Source organism: Barbus barbus, assembly GCF_936440315.1.
Source record: "Barbus barbus genome assembly, chromosome: 9".
In the NCBI taxonomy this organism is placed as follows: domain Eukaryota; kingdom Metazoa; phylum Chordata; class Actinopteri; order Cypriniformes; family Cyprinidae; genus Barbus; species Barbus barbus.
Genome location: NC_136737.1, coordinates 14564160 through 14581301, shown reverse-complemented (window position 1 = coordinate 14581301; position 17142 = coordinate 14564160). Strand labels below are relative to the sequence as shown.

Here is a 17142-nt window from a genome sequence, read left to right as displayed (position 1 = left end):
TTTCTGCAGTCTGAGTTTTGTCAGTAAACCCTGATAAACTGTGCAGTTGACAAGATGCCATACGACATTAAAATATACTCACGAGAAAAGGTAACTTAGTGATAATCCTTTACCATCTTTGAAAACATTTTTTAGCCCACGCAAATACCTCAGTGCACTAAAATTGTGGTGTCAAAGTAAACAAATCATAAATAATTTTTAATGTACTTGTAACCAGTTTTATTGTAGTAAAATTAACTAGTAATTATGGTATCCTGGAAAATTTGTTGGTATTGTACAATCCTAAGGAATAGGTGTTAAATATGTTCTTTAAGTAATCAATGGAGTTAAATCCGAGATTTAAAAATCACTGGAAAGACATTTATTTTAAATCAGTTTAATTAATTGCACACATAATTGACAGGTGTTAGAGCTTTTACAGTTTGAGTTCAGTTCAGACAGGGACAGCTGATTCGCTCCCATTGTCAAATCCCCCGTTGAGGACATTGTAGAAGGTCACCAATTTACATTTTCCTCAGGAAGGGTTGAGAGTAGTCATTAACAATATATTTGTGCCCGCCCACTGGAGCAACTGGAGGCAATTCAAAACTTGATAAAATATTATTTTTTTTTTATTGGCTTTTAATATGAACATATAAAAGACACAAACAAAACATTTACATCAAGAACTGCAAGCCACTGCCCATGCTGTCTTAAGCACTGTAATAAGAGGGGATGCCTCTATTCCAAAAAAAAAAAAAAAAAAAAACACTTCAACCTCACCTGGCTACACAGAGGCCGTCTTCACCTCGAGCTGGAAATATATTGTCAATCACCATCCATTTATCTTTTCATTGTAAGCAAATGTACATTTTATCCACATCTAATAGATAGTTCTAGGTATCTAAAGATGGAAGTCTATTTAAGAAGCTCCTTACCTTAAATGTGAAAAATCACAAAAGTGTGGTCAAATTTAGGGGAACATCCTACATTGAGGGCTTATTATGTGAAACTGTCAACTGCAGCACTGATTACTCTTTAAAATTATAAAGAAAAGGAGGAAAAAATTGGGCTATCATAAAGAGAAGATGGAAGACCATGCCGACTCAAAGACTAAAATTACAAGTAATTTAACCCTTCAGGGCGGTATTCTTTAGAGAAATTCCCAAGAACAGATATGATACAGTACTGAGTATTCAAGTCAGAATTCAGGATTAGTTGAAAGAAAAAGAAAAAAAAACTTAATTACCACTAGTGAGCTTAGTACAGTGATTTTCTCTGAAACCTTGGAGGACAACAAAATATGCGATACACAGCAATATTCATATGCCTTGAAAGTACATCTTAATTTCCAGATCAGAAACCTAGACTGCCCTACGCGACCTGATGGTGAAGGTAATATTGTACACGATGCTGGAACCTGGTTCGAGTGTCAAGTTTGACTGAGAAGAAAATGTAAAGACAAGTAGAACACGTCATCCCTGAGTCCTCCTCAACAGATCAGCCGTCTGGATGTGCCATTTGTGTTTGGTCGTTTAGCGGGAGTGTAATTCTTCCGAGGTTTAGGTCAAGTCTGCATAGTCCTGACTAAGCCCCCATATGTTCAGACTGTTGCAAATGGCTGAATGTGCGCGTACAACAGCAGGTCGTGAGAGGACACAGCGTTATCTACCATCACAAAGCAACATGCTGAAAACTCATGAAATTGCTGCGAAATGCCTCATAAAATGCCAATATACCAAACTTAATTCAAATAAAAGAGGCAAAAACTGTTAAATCAATAAATACACGTTCTGACAACAAATTAAGGAGCATGTAAGATCCGCACCTGTTGCAAAGTCCACAAAACAATATGCAAATGTCAACACCCCCTCAACTGGCTGAAATGAACACAAACATCCTCCATACAATGGGCTCAAACAAATCAACCATTCATCTAAAGTGAAAGTGAAGACACCTGAAAAAATAAAAAATAATAATCTGGTTTTAAATTCAGGCAAATAAATTACAGGTATTTTGCCAATAACGTCAGCTCCCCTGCTAGATAAACCTAATAATTTACTACAGTCATGTACAGTCCTCTCCTCCACTTGATTTATCGCTCTGCCTTTGTGTAGTCATGACCTTCAGCAGCCTCGTCCAGACCAAAACGAAAGCAATAAATGACATTGAGACCTGCAATTTTCTATTAAATGATCAGAAATATTACATTAGCAATCGTACAGTATTTACTCGCTGACAAGCATCTCAAAAGGACCATTGCTGTCGAAACGTCATGCTTTCTGAACTAAGTGTCGATTAGCGCACTACATTCAGTCAGTACACACTAGTTGACAGAGACTTGACCGGAAACTATTTGCTCTAGTCAGAATCGCTTTTAATATGATGCCTAAATGCGCAAGCACAAAATAATGAGCAATGCATGATGCCTCTCCAGTGTTGCTGCACATGATAAAACAAAAGGGATTGAAAACAAAACTACAAAAAAAAAAAACCTCTGGTCAAATTCGCTGTTAGACTGAGGTAGCTTGTCAATTTCTGTGGACAAAAAAAAAAAAAAAAAAATTATTCTCTGTAATGTCTCCAAATCACATTAAAACAAACACCTAACATAAACATCCTATGTGGAGGACTAACAGAAAATGCCTCTAAATAGGTTGTAAATGGTTGGATGATCTCAACCCGAAAGAATTAAGGTTTTTGATACTGTGGCTTGTCTCACAATGTTTTGAACAGCTCCGTATAAAACTAAAACTGGCAAGATCTTAAATGCCCAGGATGGTTAAACCTGTCAGAACACAAAGTGGAGAGGAAGTCGAAGACGATAGAGTAGAACTGAAGGTGGTGTTACTCTTCCATGGTCTTTTAAAGGGAGAATACAGTATTAAGATGCAGTGAATGATTGGGAATGGCTTTATGGAGCACCTACGAGTTTGTCAATGTGATGCCTGACTGCTCCAGAGGTCAGCAGCGCATGAGTATGCATGTCTGTGTGCGTGCATGAGTGTTTATGCGTTTTGGAGAGGACTTGGGGACACGTTTCTTGACTTTCCAAAGGCTCAGATCCCATCTACACCCCCCCCCCCCCCCCAAGGTCCTTAGTGTCCTGCCGGCCTCAGTATGCGGTGACCAGGTCTTTGTCATAATCATATCTGCCCCGTTTAGGGGCGGGGCTGTCCTGGCTGTCATCTGTGTCCTCACTGTCCTCGGCTCCGCCCCCTCCTTCTTCGTCTGACGAGTCGTCCAGAGTCAGATCCACCACGGCTCCGCCTCCCAACCCGGTGCTGGTGCCGCCGGTTCCTGCCGACGCACCACCTGATCCAGGCTTGCCAGTCTGGTTTGTGCCGCTGTGTGCTGGGGAGTGGCCGTTCGCCTCAGGAACACCTTGGATGAGTTAAGGCCCGTTATTTCCCATTAAATGCTTAAAATTAGGCAAGCTAAATGTGTTGAAATGTCATTTGTGACCCTGGACCACAAAACCAGTCTTAAGTCGCTGGGGCATATTTGTAGCAATAGCCAACAATACATTCTATGGGTCAAAATTATAGATTTTTCTTTTATGCCAAAAATCATTGGATATTAAATAAAGATCATGTTCCATCAAGATATTTTGTACATGTCCTACCATAAATATCAAAACTTAATTTTTGATTAGTATATGCATTGCTAAGGACTTAATTTGGGCAACTTTAAAATTTGATTTTCTCTATTTTCAAACGGTTGTATCTCGGCTAAATATTGTCCTATTCTAACAAATCATACATCAATGGAAAGCTTATTCATTCCGCTCTCAGATTATGTACAAATCTTTTAAGGATTTAAAAAAAATTGACCCTTATGACTGGTTTTGTGTTCCAGGGTCACATTTCAGAAAACCTTACATATATCCACCACAGGATAGTCAGGTGTGCAGCTGTTTTCCCGCTCTCTTTCCTTCTCTTTTTCGTCCCTGATTGGCCTCCACGAGCCGTCGGTCAAATACTCTATCTCCTCCACATCCTCTGGCGTCTCTTTAAGGATTTCGGACAGCAACCTGAAATGAGTCACATTCTGTGAGTTTTACTGCCAGAGTCTGTTAGAAGCAAGGAATATGAGTAACTGTGCCTACCCATCAATAGTTAGAAGCTCAAAGGGTGCAGGTTTGTCGCACACGGGGCAGGTCCATGTGGGTTTCTTTTCATTCATTTGCAGGAAGAAGACAGCATCGAAACACTGCAGATGGGCACAGGTGAGCACTCGACATGGCACTCCAAGTCTCATCTTTACCAGCTGCATTGAAAAGACACTTATTAGATCCATATCTGTAGTTCCACAGCTAAGAGTCCACATAAAAGACAAAAACAGGACACTTACAGGACAGATGAGGGACACTCGCAGACCTGTAGTGGCGATCTCACTTTCAGGATCAAAGCGCAGCTTATCTTGAACTGTGTACATACAAATAAAAAGGTTTCACTTAGTGCTGTCAAACAATTAATTTCATCCAAAATAAAAATGTTGTTTACATAATATGCATGTGCATAAATAAATACACATGCACGCATGTATACATTTCAGAATAATATGCTATGTTTATATATTAAATATATTTATATATAAGTTATGAATATAAATAGACATGTAAATATTTTCTAAATATATACTTTGTGTGTGTATTAATTTATACATAATAAATATACACAGAACACACACGTTATGCAAACAAAAACTTATTTTGGATGCGATTAATTGTTTGACAGCACTAGTTTCAGTATAATTTTGATGCCAAGTATATATGAAGAGTTCATTTGCAAAAACAGATAACAAAATAATTACTGTTTAAATATAACCTGATTCTTTAGTAGGAATTGAAAATACCACATAGCAAATTGTTAAAGTTCCTTTATGAAAAAAATTTATCAATGAAGATTGTGAACAAGGAATTATTACAGTTAACTACTTTTTTGTTGTGACTAATTAGTTTTATTAATTAAACGCCTGTGAAACATACACAAACACATATGCAAATGATTTCAACAGTTTTTTGCAATTGTTTCACTTACAGAGATTCAAGTGTAAACACTGATCATGTAATGTGTTTGGTCAAGGTGAGGAACTTACTGCGTTCACGACAACGATCAGGACTCTCGACTGAGCAATGCTTCAGCTGGTTGAAGAGCTCTCCAGATGTGAACACCCTCACCAGGTACACTGCCACCGAGTACCGCTGCATCCAAAACACCGCAGTGAGCAAGAACACACTCAACTTCGTCTATGTTCATTCAGAAATATGGATAGCTCTTAATATGAAGTCTCTGTACCTTTCCAAAGTTGCCCCATGTGATGGTGACTCTGTTAGTGACTGTTGAGAGGTGTAACCATGGCGTGATATTGACGGGTCGACATGGCCGACGTGGCTCAACACCCGGTTTATTGGAGGGATAGTAACCCTGAACAAAAAGTAGTAATATAAATAATCAAATTAATAATTTACAGCAACAAGATATACAACATTCTAAGAAAACCATTTAACAATTCAGAAAGTCAATTCTAATTTTTATTACATTAAAATAATGCTGGTGTTTTGCTTATGTGATGCTGAGAAAATGCTTAAAAGTTTATTTATATAAAGCAGTTTAGATTTACAATCATCCTGAGTGGTGAAACCAACACACTCCCTGTTCTTTCAGCCTAATCAAATTTACAACACTTACCGGTACATGACAGTAGGACTGATTCACTTTCACAGCAATATTGGGAGGATATTGGTCCTCCTGAACACCGATAGAATCTGTGTAGCAGATTCTAGGAGAAGAACAGGACATGTTAGCATGCAATAAATGCATCTCTGACACCAAAACGTGATGTACAGATATGATTTAGCTGAATGACGTACCTGAGAACCACCTGAACTGATTTCATCCCTGGGCGAAGTTCACTGCATGAGCAGGTACAAAAAATGTTGTGATTAAACACAATTAAAAATGTTTTATATTCTTTTGTATTTTCAGTAAAAAAAAAAAACCCAGCCGGGTAGACTCATTGACTGACACTTGTGTATTTTGTGATTACAAAAACATTAATCAAAAGTAATTGCCAATGAATAATAATGGTATATTTTAATTTGTAAATTCATATTACATCGTTTAAATATTATATTAAACATTACACAAAGCAATTTTTAGACAGAAAAAAAAAAACTGTGGAATTGGGCTAAAAAAAAAAATCATTCTTACTGTAACCTCTTCTAGAATAAATATTATTTAATGAATTTATAGTTGTACAGTTTCTAGTTATTGCAAATTTAAAACAAAGCCATTTTGTCTTGTAAAGAATATATAAATGTGTCTAAAAATACATTTATTTCTTACTAAAAATAAATTGTGTTTTTAAATCCACCTTGGTAAGTAATGTTTAATTAGAAATAAGTAAAACAAAACATGAAGCCGTTTTGAAACGTGAACGTTGGGCATCTGTGAATATCTGTTCTGCACACTCATCCACATAGGCCTGCTCATTATCTATCATTAAATTACATTATGTATATATTAACAATACACCCTGATTTCCTAAACATCAGCATTGTTTTTATTGGCCATTGATGGACTGCTAAATAAAGCCACCAATTAGCAAGATGACTTATACATTTCTTACCTGGAGTTCCGGATCTGCTCCACTTGACTTGGTGTTAATTCAAAAACACATTGACTTTCTTGCAGCTTCTCACTGTTCTGAGCGACTGCAAAGAGTGACAAAAACAAAATTAGCTCAATGGATTTCTTACTCATTGGCTAGACACACCTATTATGATTGGGCTATTATTTATTCATGATAATGGGACTCACTTAGTTCTGTAGGTAGCAGCAGAGTTTCTAGGTTGTGGTAGAACGGCAGAGGCACCAATTTGACTTCTGCTGCAGGAGGCGGCACCGGTTTGGGGATGCCGTTGAGGTAGTCTGTGCCCTGGGCCGTGCCTCTGGGCGAGGAGTTAAGGGCAGGGTAGTTTACGGGCACGGACTCAGGGCGTCGGGCCGCCAGCCAGGCCGAGGCTTTGGGGAAGCGCGTCTCGTAGAGCTGTCGAACATTCTTTAGCAACTCTGGACTGTATTCGGTCTGCACGAGCCTAAGAGCTCTTCCCACTAAGTCCTGCTTCAAGCCGCTTTTACTGCGGCCCATTGAGGCCAGCAGCGTCTGCAGATCAGACACCCGGAAACTCTTCACCATGTTCTGGGGAGACAAAACAACCCAAGAGAATGAGAAATGGGGAAATGAATTAGAGAGTTCAATATCTGAGTTATTAATCAAAGGGTTATGGGTTCGATTCCCAAAAAGAGAACAAATTGAGAACCAAGGACTTGTTCACACCAGCTCAAATGTTGAGCATAAAATACGGTCCAGTTTTCACACGTGACAGAAAAGCAGAAATATAGCTGTTAATAGGTACACAAAGCAGCTCTGCGCAACTTTGTTTCTAAACCACTTGTCACCGAAGAGTCTGTCAATAAACACCAAATACAAGAGAGCCAAGTCTGGATTCTTCATTTGATATTCAGTGTTGCTCAGCAGAATACTCTGTCCACGAGTGCCACAAAATTGTAGTTTTATGTCTTATTGGTTGGTTGGAATCTTCTTGGTTGGCCAGTTGTCTTTGCAGTGCGTTGTTAAAGAAATTTGAAAACCTCTCTTTAATTAGTTTAATTCGTGATTATTCGTCCCATTCTAAATAGATGCATTAACAGCCATAAATTCATATTAAAATGTTTATTGTACGTAACGTCCGCAAAAAATATTCGTCTTCTCTATAGTATATGCGCATAAAGTAAAAGCATCTAAAATTCAATAATTTATTCAAATTCAATACTTTTAAAAAGTTGTTTATATTGCATTGACTTTTCAAATTCAATGCCAAGACGATCCTCAAGCTTCTAAATGACCTCAATCTCTAGTTTACCATGACTGAACCCATGCAGGCCAATGACACTCTCCATATAAACACTACACAGGAATCAGTTCTGCAAAACAGGTAAAACAATATGAGGCTCAGACCATATTCATAAGCATGCTGTAGTAATGAATATCAGCATGTATGCGATTATATGCTGGTGTTCAGTAGTAAAACGATATTGCACAAATGAAAATCATTTCTCTTTTCAAGTAACCCACCTGCATCAATTGTGCATGTGACTATATACCTAAACATTAACCTACAGCACTGCAAAGTGTGGAATTGGGTTTATTTTTACAGCTACATTAAGTAAATTCACGTGTGATCTGAAAAGGCAGAGACTGTTTTGTTATTTTGAATTGTGCGGACTAATCATTCATTTCCACAAGCAGCGCGCGCGCGCGCACAGACACACTAGCTTTGGTCTCAAAGCTTGGTGAGCTGTCTAACCAAACTGCGTTTTGGACACGAAATGTACATTCAGAACGTTAAAAAATTCGAATCTAACGTTAGAACGCGCCAAATATGTTGGATACATACAACTCACTGGGTTTTGAGACCCAATCATTCACATACACACATATACAAATTGCCAAAGCACTTTACAGACTCCCACTTATCCTGAATGAGCACAAAACACAACGGTATGGAATTTAACTCAAGTTGTTTTAATTAGCACCACCTCTGACTCGCCAAGTTCCTTTTACTTTCACTATTTTTAAAAATCTCATCTACTCACCATCGCTTCTACCAGTTCGGCCGCCATCTTCGCACAGCAGCCCCGCGAGAGCCTGGAGCGAAAGGCAGCGGCCGGCCAATGAGAAGCCGAGAAAGCGTTCGATGACCGCCGCCGGTGTCCAATCAGCACGACGGATTCTCCACAAGTAGGCGGGGTCGTTTGCGAAGAGGCGTGACGGCGAGCTTTAAAAGGGACAGTGCGGTCAAAAAAAGAGAACTTGAAGCAAGGTCTACCCTTTCTGATAGGCCTCTGGTGCTTATAAACCTACCCACCGTCGCCTGAACTTCACAGTCTGATTTGCCCACTTTAATAGTCTGGCGTGAGAGCGAAAGCACATTGCGTTTTGCATTCAGATGTGATGCGAGAGGTGGGTTTCAAGCGACAAGTGGAACAGGAGCGCATGGCTCCACTCGATCCATTCCGCGTGGGAAAATCCACTTCATGAGTTATAAAAAGTCTGAATGCTTTGTGTATTTTCAGCCCTAAAATGACTACAGAAGCACACCAAAACAACTCTGACCTATATTCGCAGGAGTTACCTATATATGTTTAAGTCTATTACAACGAACACACTTGTTCATTGAGGATAGTTGGGTAAACCGGTCTGAAAAATCCACACGAGACTGAATCCACAATCCCCAGGAAACTCCATCTCGTGTTTTTCTTCATTGTGTGTGGTGGGGGAGGGGACGCAGAGAATGTTTGAGGTCAATAACTGAGATCAAAAATAAGGCAGAACGAGGAAATAAACAGGTACATTGTTCCTTACACACGTTAATAAACCAAAGCTAAATATAGTATACATATATTACAACAAAATAATAGCATTGTTATCATGATGAACCTGTATCCACAAGTCATACTATTTTTTTTTTTTTTAGGGAAAGCAAGTTCTTGTTCACCCTCATGTTGCTTCAAACCCGTGTGGCTTCCTTTCTTCCGTGGAACACAAATGGAGATGTTAAGCAGAATTACAGCCTCATTCCTTCCACTTTCATTTTATAGAAAAACATACTATGAAAGTGAATGGTGACTGAGTATGTTTAAGTTTGTTTTTTGTGTTTCGCTGAAGAAAGAATGTTGGGGTTTTAAACAAGATAAGCTCATTAAAAGATGACCGAATTTTAATTATTGGTGGAACTCTTTCTATGAGGAAACCACGTGTTCAGTTTTGGCAGAAGATGGCGCTGCTATCTAACAATGGTTTGCCTCTGAACGTCTTCACAAAAGTTGTCTTTAAATGTGGTTTTAAAGTTTCAAGTCAAGTCAAGTCAAATAAAAAAACAACAACAAAGGAAATTTACAGATTTACTAATATAGGATGAATTTGCTCAATCACAAGCTAGCAATACAGATGAAGTAACAAAATTAGGTTTGGCTTAAGCAAAAGTCACCCCAGGGTTATTTAAGACATTGATCCGTAAAGCTGACAGTAATGCTATTCCACTAAAATCCATGTTAACTCACTTCTTGAGGGAAGAATTTCAGAGTGTTTTTAGGGAAAGATTTGTTAAAGCTACACAGCACTACTGTTGCTTTTTGTATTCAGCAGGTGGCAATACGTAATTTTAGCCTATAGCTATTTTTCATGAAAATATTTTTTAAAACTATTGATTGCAATTTTAATAGTTTATAATAACTCTTCCGTTGGATGGTTGCATGTTTTAGTTTTAGTTTTAGTTTTATTGAAAGGATCCCCATTAGCTACAGCCGTGCTGCAGCTATTCTTCCTGGGGTCCTAGAAAAATATATACATAAACAAAAAAAATCATTACAAATACAGAAAAAAATAAATGAAAAAGATAAAAATACAATAATAAGTAAAGCAAATAAAGTAAAAAGTATTTTACAATACATACACACATATGCATACACCTACGTACAGACATATATGTACACATATCAACGTACATATGTACCCTCATACGGGCATGAAAATACACACATACGAAAACGTATTCATACACACGCATATAAATATACCCACACATGTGCATGTACACACATATTCACACACATATATAAATATAAACAGTCAGATGTATTATTTTGATAAATGCTGTTTTACATATAATTTAAATTTATTGACATTATTAGTAAGTATGATATGCTTTGGCAGTTTATTCCATTCCTTCATACCTCTAAACATAACAGTGTTCTTTACGGCATTTGTTCTTGCTATGGGTAAGGTAAAGTTGCCATTAGTTGCATGTCTGGTACTGTACTGATGATTGTCTACACTGAAAAAAAGATGCTTGAACAAAACAAAAGGCAGTTTTGAAATGGAAATGTTTCTTATGAAAATTAATAGTGAATACAACAGTCTATCTTTGACCAACAACCAGTTAAGATCTTTATGCATTAGTATAATATTTCTCCTATAGCTGCACCTAAGTGCTACACGAGCAGCTCTATTCTGTATAAGTTGTAATTTATTCATATATTCACCAGTGGCGTTTGACCAAACTGCTGGGCAATAGTCTAGGTATGTCAATATTAGTACTTTCATCGCATAATTCATAATATTTGAAGTTAAAAAATGTGCATGTCTTCTCATAATAGATATACCTCTTCCCATTTTTGCAATAATATTATTAATATATTTTTTCCATGATAATCTAGAGTCTACTATTACACCCAGCAGTTTGGTCTCGTGCACTTGTTTAATGGTTGCGTTATTAATTTTAATATTAATTACAGGATTTTGATTAATGTTATAATTAGAACCTAAAATCATACAGTTAGTTTTTCCTGCGTTTAGTGCCAATTTATTTAATTTGATCCAATCTACTACATCTTGTAATTCTATATTTAAAACAGTTTCTAGTTCCATTTGTGTACTTGCTGATATATATATATAGTTGAATCGTCAGCATACATGACAATATTAGCCTTATGTAAAATGTACGGTAAATCATTAGTAAGAATATTAAATAATAATGGACCCAGACAACTGCCTTGGGGTACTCCACATGTGATATTTCTGATACCTGAGAAACTGCCATTAAAAAACACTGTCTGTGTTCTATTTGACAGATAACTATACATCCATGTGATTGCTGACTGCTCAAAACCAGAACAAGATAATTTTGTTAATAACAGTTCGTGATCTATGATGTCAAAGGCAGCAGTAAAATCTAAAAATACAGCACCTACAATATTTCTATTTTCAATCCCTCTAAGCCAATCATCAGACATGTGAGTCAGTGCAGTGGCAGTGGAGTGACTTTTTCTGTATGCATGCTGAAAATCTGTTAATAAATCATTTGTATAAAAATAATTGTTAATTTGATCATATACTATAGATTCCATTATTTTAGATAATACAGGTAATATACTTATCGGGCGACTGTTGGGACCAGAGAAAGGCAGTTTTTTATCTTTGGGTAGAAGAACTATTTTAGCCTGCTTCCATGCATATGGGCAGGTACAGCAGATAAAACTGAGGTTGATAATGTGGGTTAGAACAGGGGCAATAGAGTCAGCAGCTAGTTTAAGAAGCCTGCTGTCAAGACCGTCAACACCAGGTGGTTTGTTTTTACAGGATTTTAAAAGATTCTTTACTTGATCTATATTTACACTTTCTAATTTAAACCTTGAATTTTTATTTTTCATCAGTTCATTTCTTATTAATAGATGAGATATATCATTACTTAGATTAGACATATTTTCTCTTAGTTTATCTAATTTACTTATAAAATAATCATTAAAATAATTTGCAATATCTATTGACTTAGTTATAAATTTATCCCCTGTTTCCAGAAAAGATGGAATTATTTTATTTTTCTTACCAGTCAGTTAATTTAAAACATTCCATAACTTCCTACTATCATTACCTATGTTTTTAACATGATTGTCAAAATAGATTTTCTTCTTCTTTTTGTTAAATTTAATAACAGAGTTTCTCATTTTACGATATAGGTCCCAATCACATTTATTTCCTGTAGTAACTGCTATTCTTTTCATTTGATCTCTTATTTTCATAGAATTTTTCAGTTCATCATCCAACCAAGGTGTGATGTTGTTCCTGACAGTAAACTTCTTTAAAGGCGCATGTTTCTCAATCAATGGCAAGAATAAATTGTTAAATTTAAAGAGAGCAATTTCTGGATTACTAGCTGCCAACACATCAGACCAACATATAGCTTGAACATCTTCAATAAACTTATCATTTTTAAACAATTTATAAGATCTTTTAAATAAGACTACGGTTCCAGATCCACTCAGCTTGGTTATTAACACAGAAATGATCAGATTATGATCACTGCTACCAGTAGGAATAGACAGTACCTTTTTACACAGTTCAGGGCGGTTTGTGAAAATATGATCTATACAGGTAGATGTTCTGGAGCCGTCGCTCTTAAAACATGTTCTTGTAGGCTTATTTATAAGTTGAGTAAGTCCACATGCATTTGCAGTAGTTAACAATTTATTTTTCAAGTGGCAGTCTTTAGAGAACCAGTCGATGTTTAAGTCACCCATAAAATATATGTCCTGACTTACATTAGTATTTATATCCAGCATTTTACAGATAGTGTCAAGATATTCACAGTTGGCACTTGGTGACCGGTAACAGCAGCACAAAAGTATCGACTTTCGATGAGGTAGATGCACTTGCAACCATAATATTTCGATGTTAAAACTCATTAAATCAGTTCTTATTTTTACTGGCAAGTGATTTTGAATATAAAAAGCTACTCCACCACCAAAACCTTTTCTGTCATTTCTGTATATGTTGTAACCTTCAATAAATAATTGATGGTGGTGGTGATGGCGCAGTGGATAAGACACATGCCTTTGGTGTGAGAGACCCGGGTTCGAATCCACTGTGAGACACCAATGTGTCCCTGAGCAAGACACTTAACCCCTAGTTGCTCCAGAGGCGTGCGACCTCTGACATATATAACAATTGTAAGTCGCTTTGGATAAAAGCGTCAGCTAAATGAATAAATGTAAATGTAAATAGTTCTGTGTCATCAAAGGAAGAGTCCAGGTGAGTCTCAGAGATAGCAAGAATGTGTATTTTATACTCATTTAGCAGTTCAGCAACTTCATTGATTTTTCATCCTGAGACTGTTTATATTAATATGTGCTAGTCGTAAGCCTTTTCTTGGTAATGAGTACATGAGTTTTATGTGCTGTCATACCTTCAAAGTTGCGCAGAGATTACTTAGGAGTGCATGTGAATAGACATTTTCAAATTATTTTCATATAGCTCTACTAAATTTCAGACAACATTAATGAATTGTACATGCACTTAAAATGAAAAAACAACAATTGAAAAGAGAGCATTGTGTTTACTGTCTAATCAGGCATAAAAAGCAATGAAGAGAAGCAACAATTGTTCAAAATGGAAAATATCTAAATTAGTGCTGTCAAACGATTAATCGCATTCAGAATAAAATCTGTGAAATTCAGTGTGCTGTGTATATTTATTATGTATATATAAATACACACGTATATATTTCAGAAAAATATGTTTATACATTAAATATTTATTTATAATATAAATTATATTAATATAAATATAGGCATGTAAATATTTTCAAAATATATACTGTATGTGTGTGTATTTATATATACATAATAAATATACACAGAACACACATATTATGCAAACAAAAACTTTTATTTTGTATGCGATTAATTGCGATTAATCATTTGACATTTTACTAATGTAAATATATTTAAAGTAAAATAAATGATACATCAATTTACCAAAGCAAATATTGTCATCTGAAAATAAACAACAAAAAAACAGAAGTATGATGAATATATAATATTTATATTTCTATTTAAACATTGAATTTCTCTAGAATAACCTTGCATTAACATTCAGCAGCATTGTCTTTATGGGTTGGAACTGTGTTAATGGCACATACAAATCACACATTAAAAGCATATACATGTTTCTGGAGAAAAGACTAGACACTGTGTGTAGCTCGATAATCTTTTCTTTTTTATTTCTTTTCTTTATTTGTATTATAAAAAGCGCTATACAAAAAACTTTGGATTAAACCTTGATTCAGATTACAGGACTGCAAATAGCACTAATAGGGAGGAGTGTGTGTGTGTGTTTGTGTGAGTGTTCTTGAAGTTATTTTAAGTCAAATATGCATGTCAGTCATAGTGATTTGCTGTAGCCCACGTGTCCAAATTCTCCTGCCTTTTGAGTGAGGACATTACATTGTTTCCCAGTAACATTATTGTCAGCTTAAGTGTTAGGGCAACAACAGACAAACAAGCACACTAACAGCGGCTTTGACAGGAACACAGTTTCACGTGTAATCCAATCACTACCTTCATAAGACCGATAATGAACTAACTGACAAAGTCATTAAGGACACTCATTTGGATAATCTGAAACCAATACAGCATGCTTGTTCAAATGTGGTATCTAAATTATATTTTACAATTGAAGATTTTATTTGCCAAGTTTTATTATACAAAATAAAATCTTGGTTCAAATGTTTACCTGTACAACACTTAACAATAAATAAAATAAAGCAAATAAACTAAATACTGAAGCAAAAGGGAAAATACTGATAGTATTTTACTTATATATCAACTGAAGCCAATAATGAGATACCTTATAATCCCATTTCACCTCTGTTATGTGATGTACTATTATGTCCTGGGAGTACTTGTGTGAGTCTTAAATATCAAAATATTTTGTAAAATTAGCACCGGGGCCTGCAAGAGCAACATGTTTGAATGATAATAAAAGCTGAAAAAAGAATTTTGTTTTAAACAAAGAATTTACATTTATTAATATAAATGTAAATGTTTATATTAATAAACATAAACATGTTTATTTATGTTATATTTATTTAGTAGACACTTTTATATTTTAATATATTATATTTTATAATTGATTTTGAAACTAGATTTCATATTAAATAATTTTTTTAACCATTTAAAATGTATACTTTTAATTTGTGAGTTTATTAAAAAATATTATTATTAATCAGTTAATTATTATTCATCATTACTTATTATTATTGATATATGTTAAAAATTCATATTGATTTAGTAGACTTATGTATCAATATATTATATAATATTTCATAATTTATTTTATGGTGAAAACAAATTTCATATTAACAGAAATTATTGTTTTAAATTTTGCAATTATTTGAAAAATTATTACATTAGTTTTTACAATAGACCTAAAGGGGAAGTCGTGGCCTAATGGTTAGAGAGTCAGACTTGTAATCCAAAGGTTGCGGGTTCGAGTCTCCGGCCGGCAGGAATTGTAGGTGGGGGGAGTGAATGTCCAGCGCTCTCTCCACCCTCAATACCACGACTGAGGTGCCCTTGAGCAAGGCACCGAAACCCCAACTGCTCCCCGGGCGCTGCAGCATAAATGGCTGCCCACTGCTTCGTTCGTGTGTGTGTGTGTGTGTGTGTGTGTGTGTGTGTGTGTGTGTGTGTGTGTGTGTGTGTGTGTGTGCGCGCGCGCGCGCGTGGATGGGTTAAATGCAGAGCACGAATTCCGAGTATGGGTCACCATACTTGGCAGTATGTCACTTCACTTCACTCACTCACTAAAGAAAAAGACAGTAATACATAGCCTAGAAAAAAAAGAATAAATAGAAAAAAAGAGACATATATGTCCTATTGATGTTTTTTTGGAAATGCTCTGTAAAATCGTAACTTTATTGTTAGGAATTAAATAAAGTAGTATAAAAAGGTAGTATAAAATGTTAATATCTGTAACACACAGTATCTAAACCTTAACCTAAAAGATTAAGCACAATAAAAGTTTTTTTTATCATAAATATAGATACCACATTATAATTTTTTAATTTTCATCTTGACATTAGTGCATGAAATCTGATTGTTAAAAATATTTTTACATTTTGAAGTTACAGTAAACTAAAATGCACAATACGTTTGTTTTAGTCCCAAAGACTTGACCCAAACAGGATAAGCACACCCAGAGGTCATGCTGTATCACTGCAGACACCACCCAAGACAATTTACATTAATCAAATACATTAATCTGTGTAATCTCTTGTAATTACCAAGATTTACTTGGTTTAATAAAAATAATCCCCCTCAATTAGACCCCCTGCCTCTAACGCTCTTGTACCCCACTTTGCTACTAATTGCGTGGTTAAATATGCGGAGCATTTAAATTAAGTTGCATTAACGCTCTGGTTATTGCGAGAGAAGTCTTTCTAGAAGGAGGCTTTCTTGGAAGATTTGCAACTGGTGGTGGTGTTGTTTTTCCAAACAGGTGGCTAAACGAACAAACACACAACTTAACGAACACATTTACCTGTTTACTCGATTCACGCATGCCTCAGAGACTGACGTCACATCTGCTACCAAATTAATCGTTTGTTGGACTAATCTTTACCAGCACTTCTTGAAAAGACGGAACACACAAGGAAAGACTACGAAAATCGAACCAGGACAACATGTTGTAAAGTGGGATTCAAAAACTGGATTTTTGACCATTAAGCCACAGATTCCAAGATCTAACAATACAGAA

The 17142-nt window shown here is 35.8% G+C and overlaps 1 protein-coding gene across 1 annotated transcript; it reads right to left on the bottom strand.

The window, feature by feature from the left end:
• Positions 1-368: 368 nt before the first annotated feature.
• On the bottom strand, positions 369-8896 carry LOC306875531 (E3 SUMO-protein ligase PIAS4-A-like). Its single transcript, XM_079426174.1, has 11 exons — positions 8643-8896; positions 6804-7185; positions 6613-6697; positions 5855-5896; positions 5673-5763; positions 5280-5408; positions 5080-5185; positions 4333-4406; positions 4088-4248; positions 3861-4012; positions 369-3363 (listed from the first exon to the last, which is right to left on the bottom strand). The coding sequence occupies exons 1-11, from the start codon at positions 8667-8669 to the stop codon at positions 3095-3097; spliced, it is 1518 nt and encodes a 505-aa protein (XP_079282300.1). The 5' UTR covers positions 8670-8896; the 3' UTR covers positions 369-3094.
• Positions 8897-17142: the final 8246 nt, after the last annotated feature.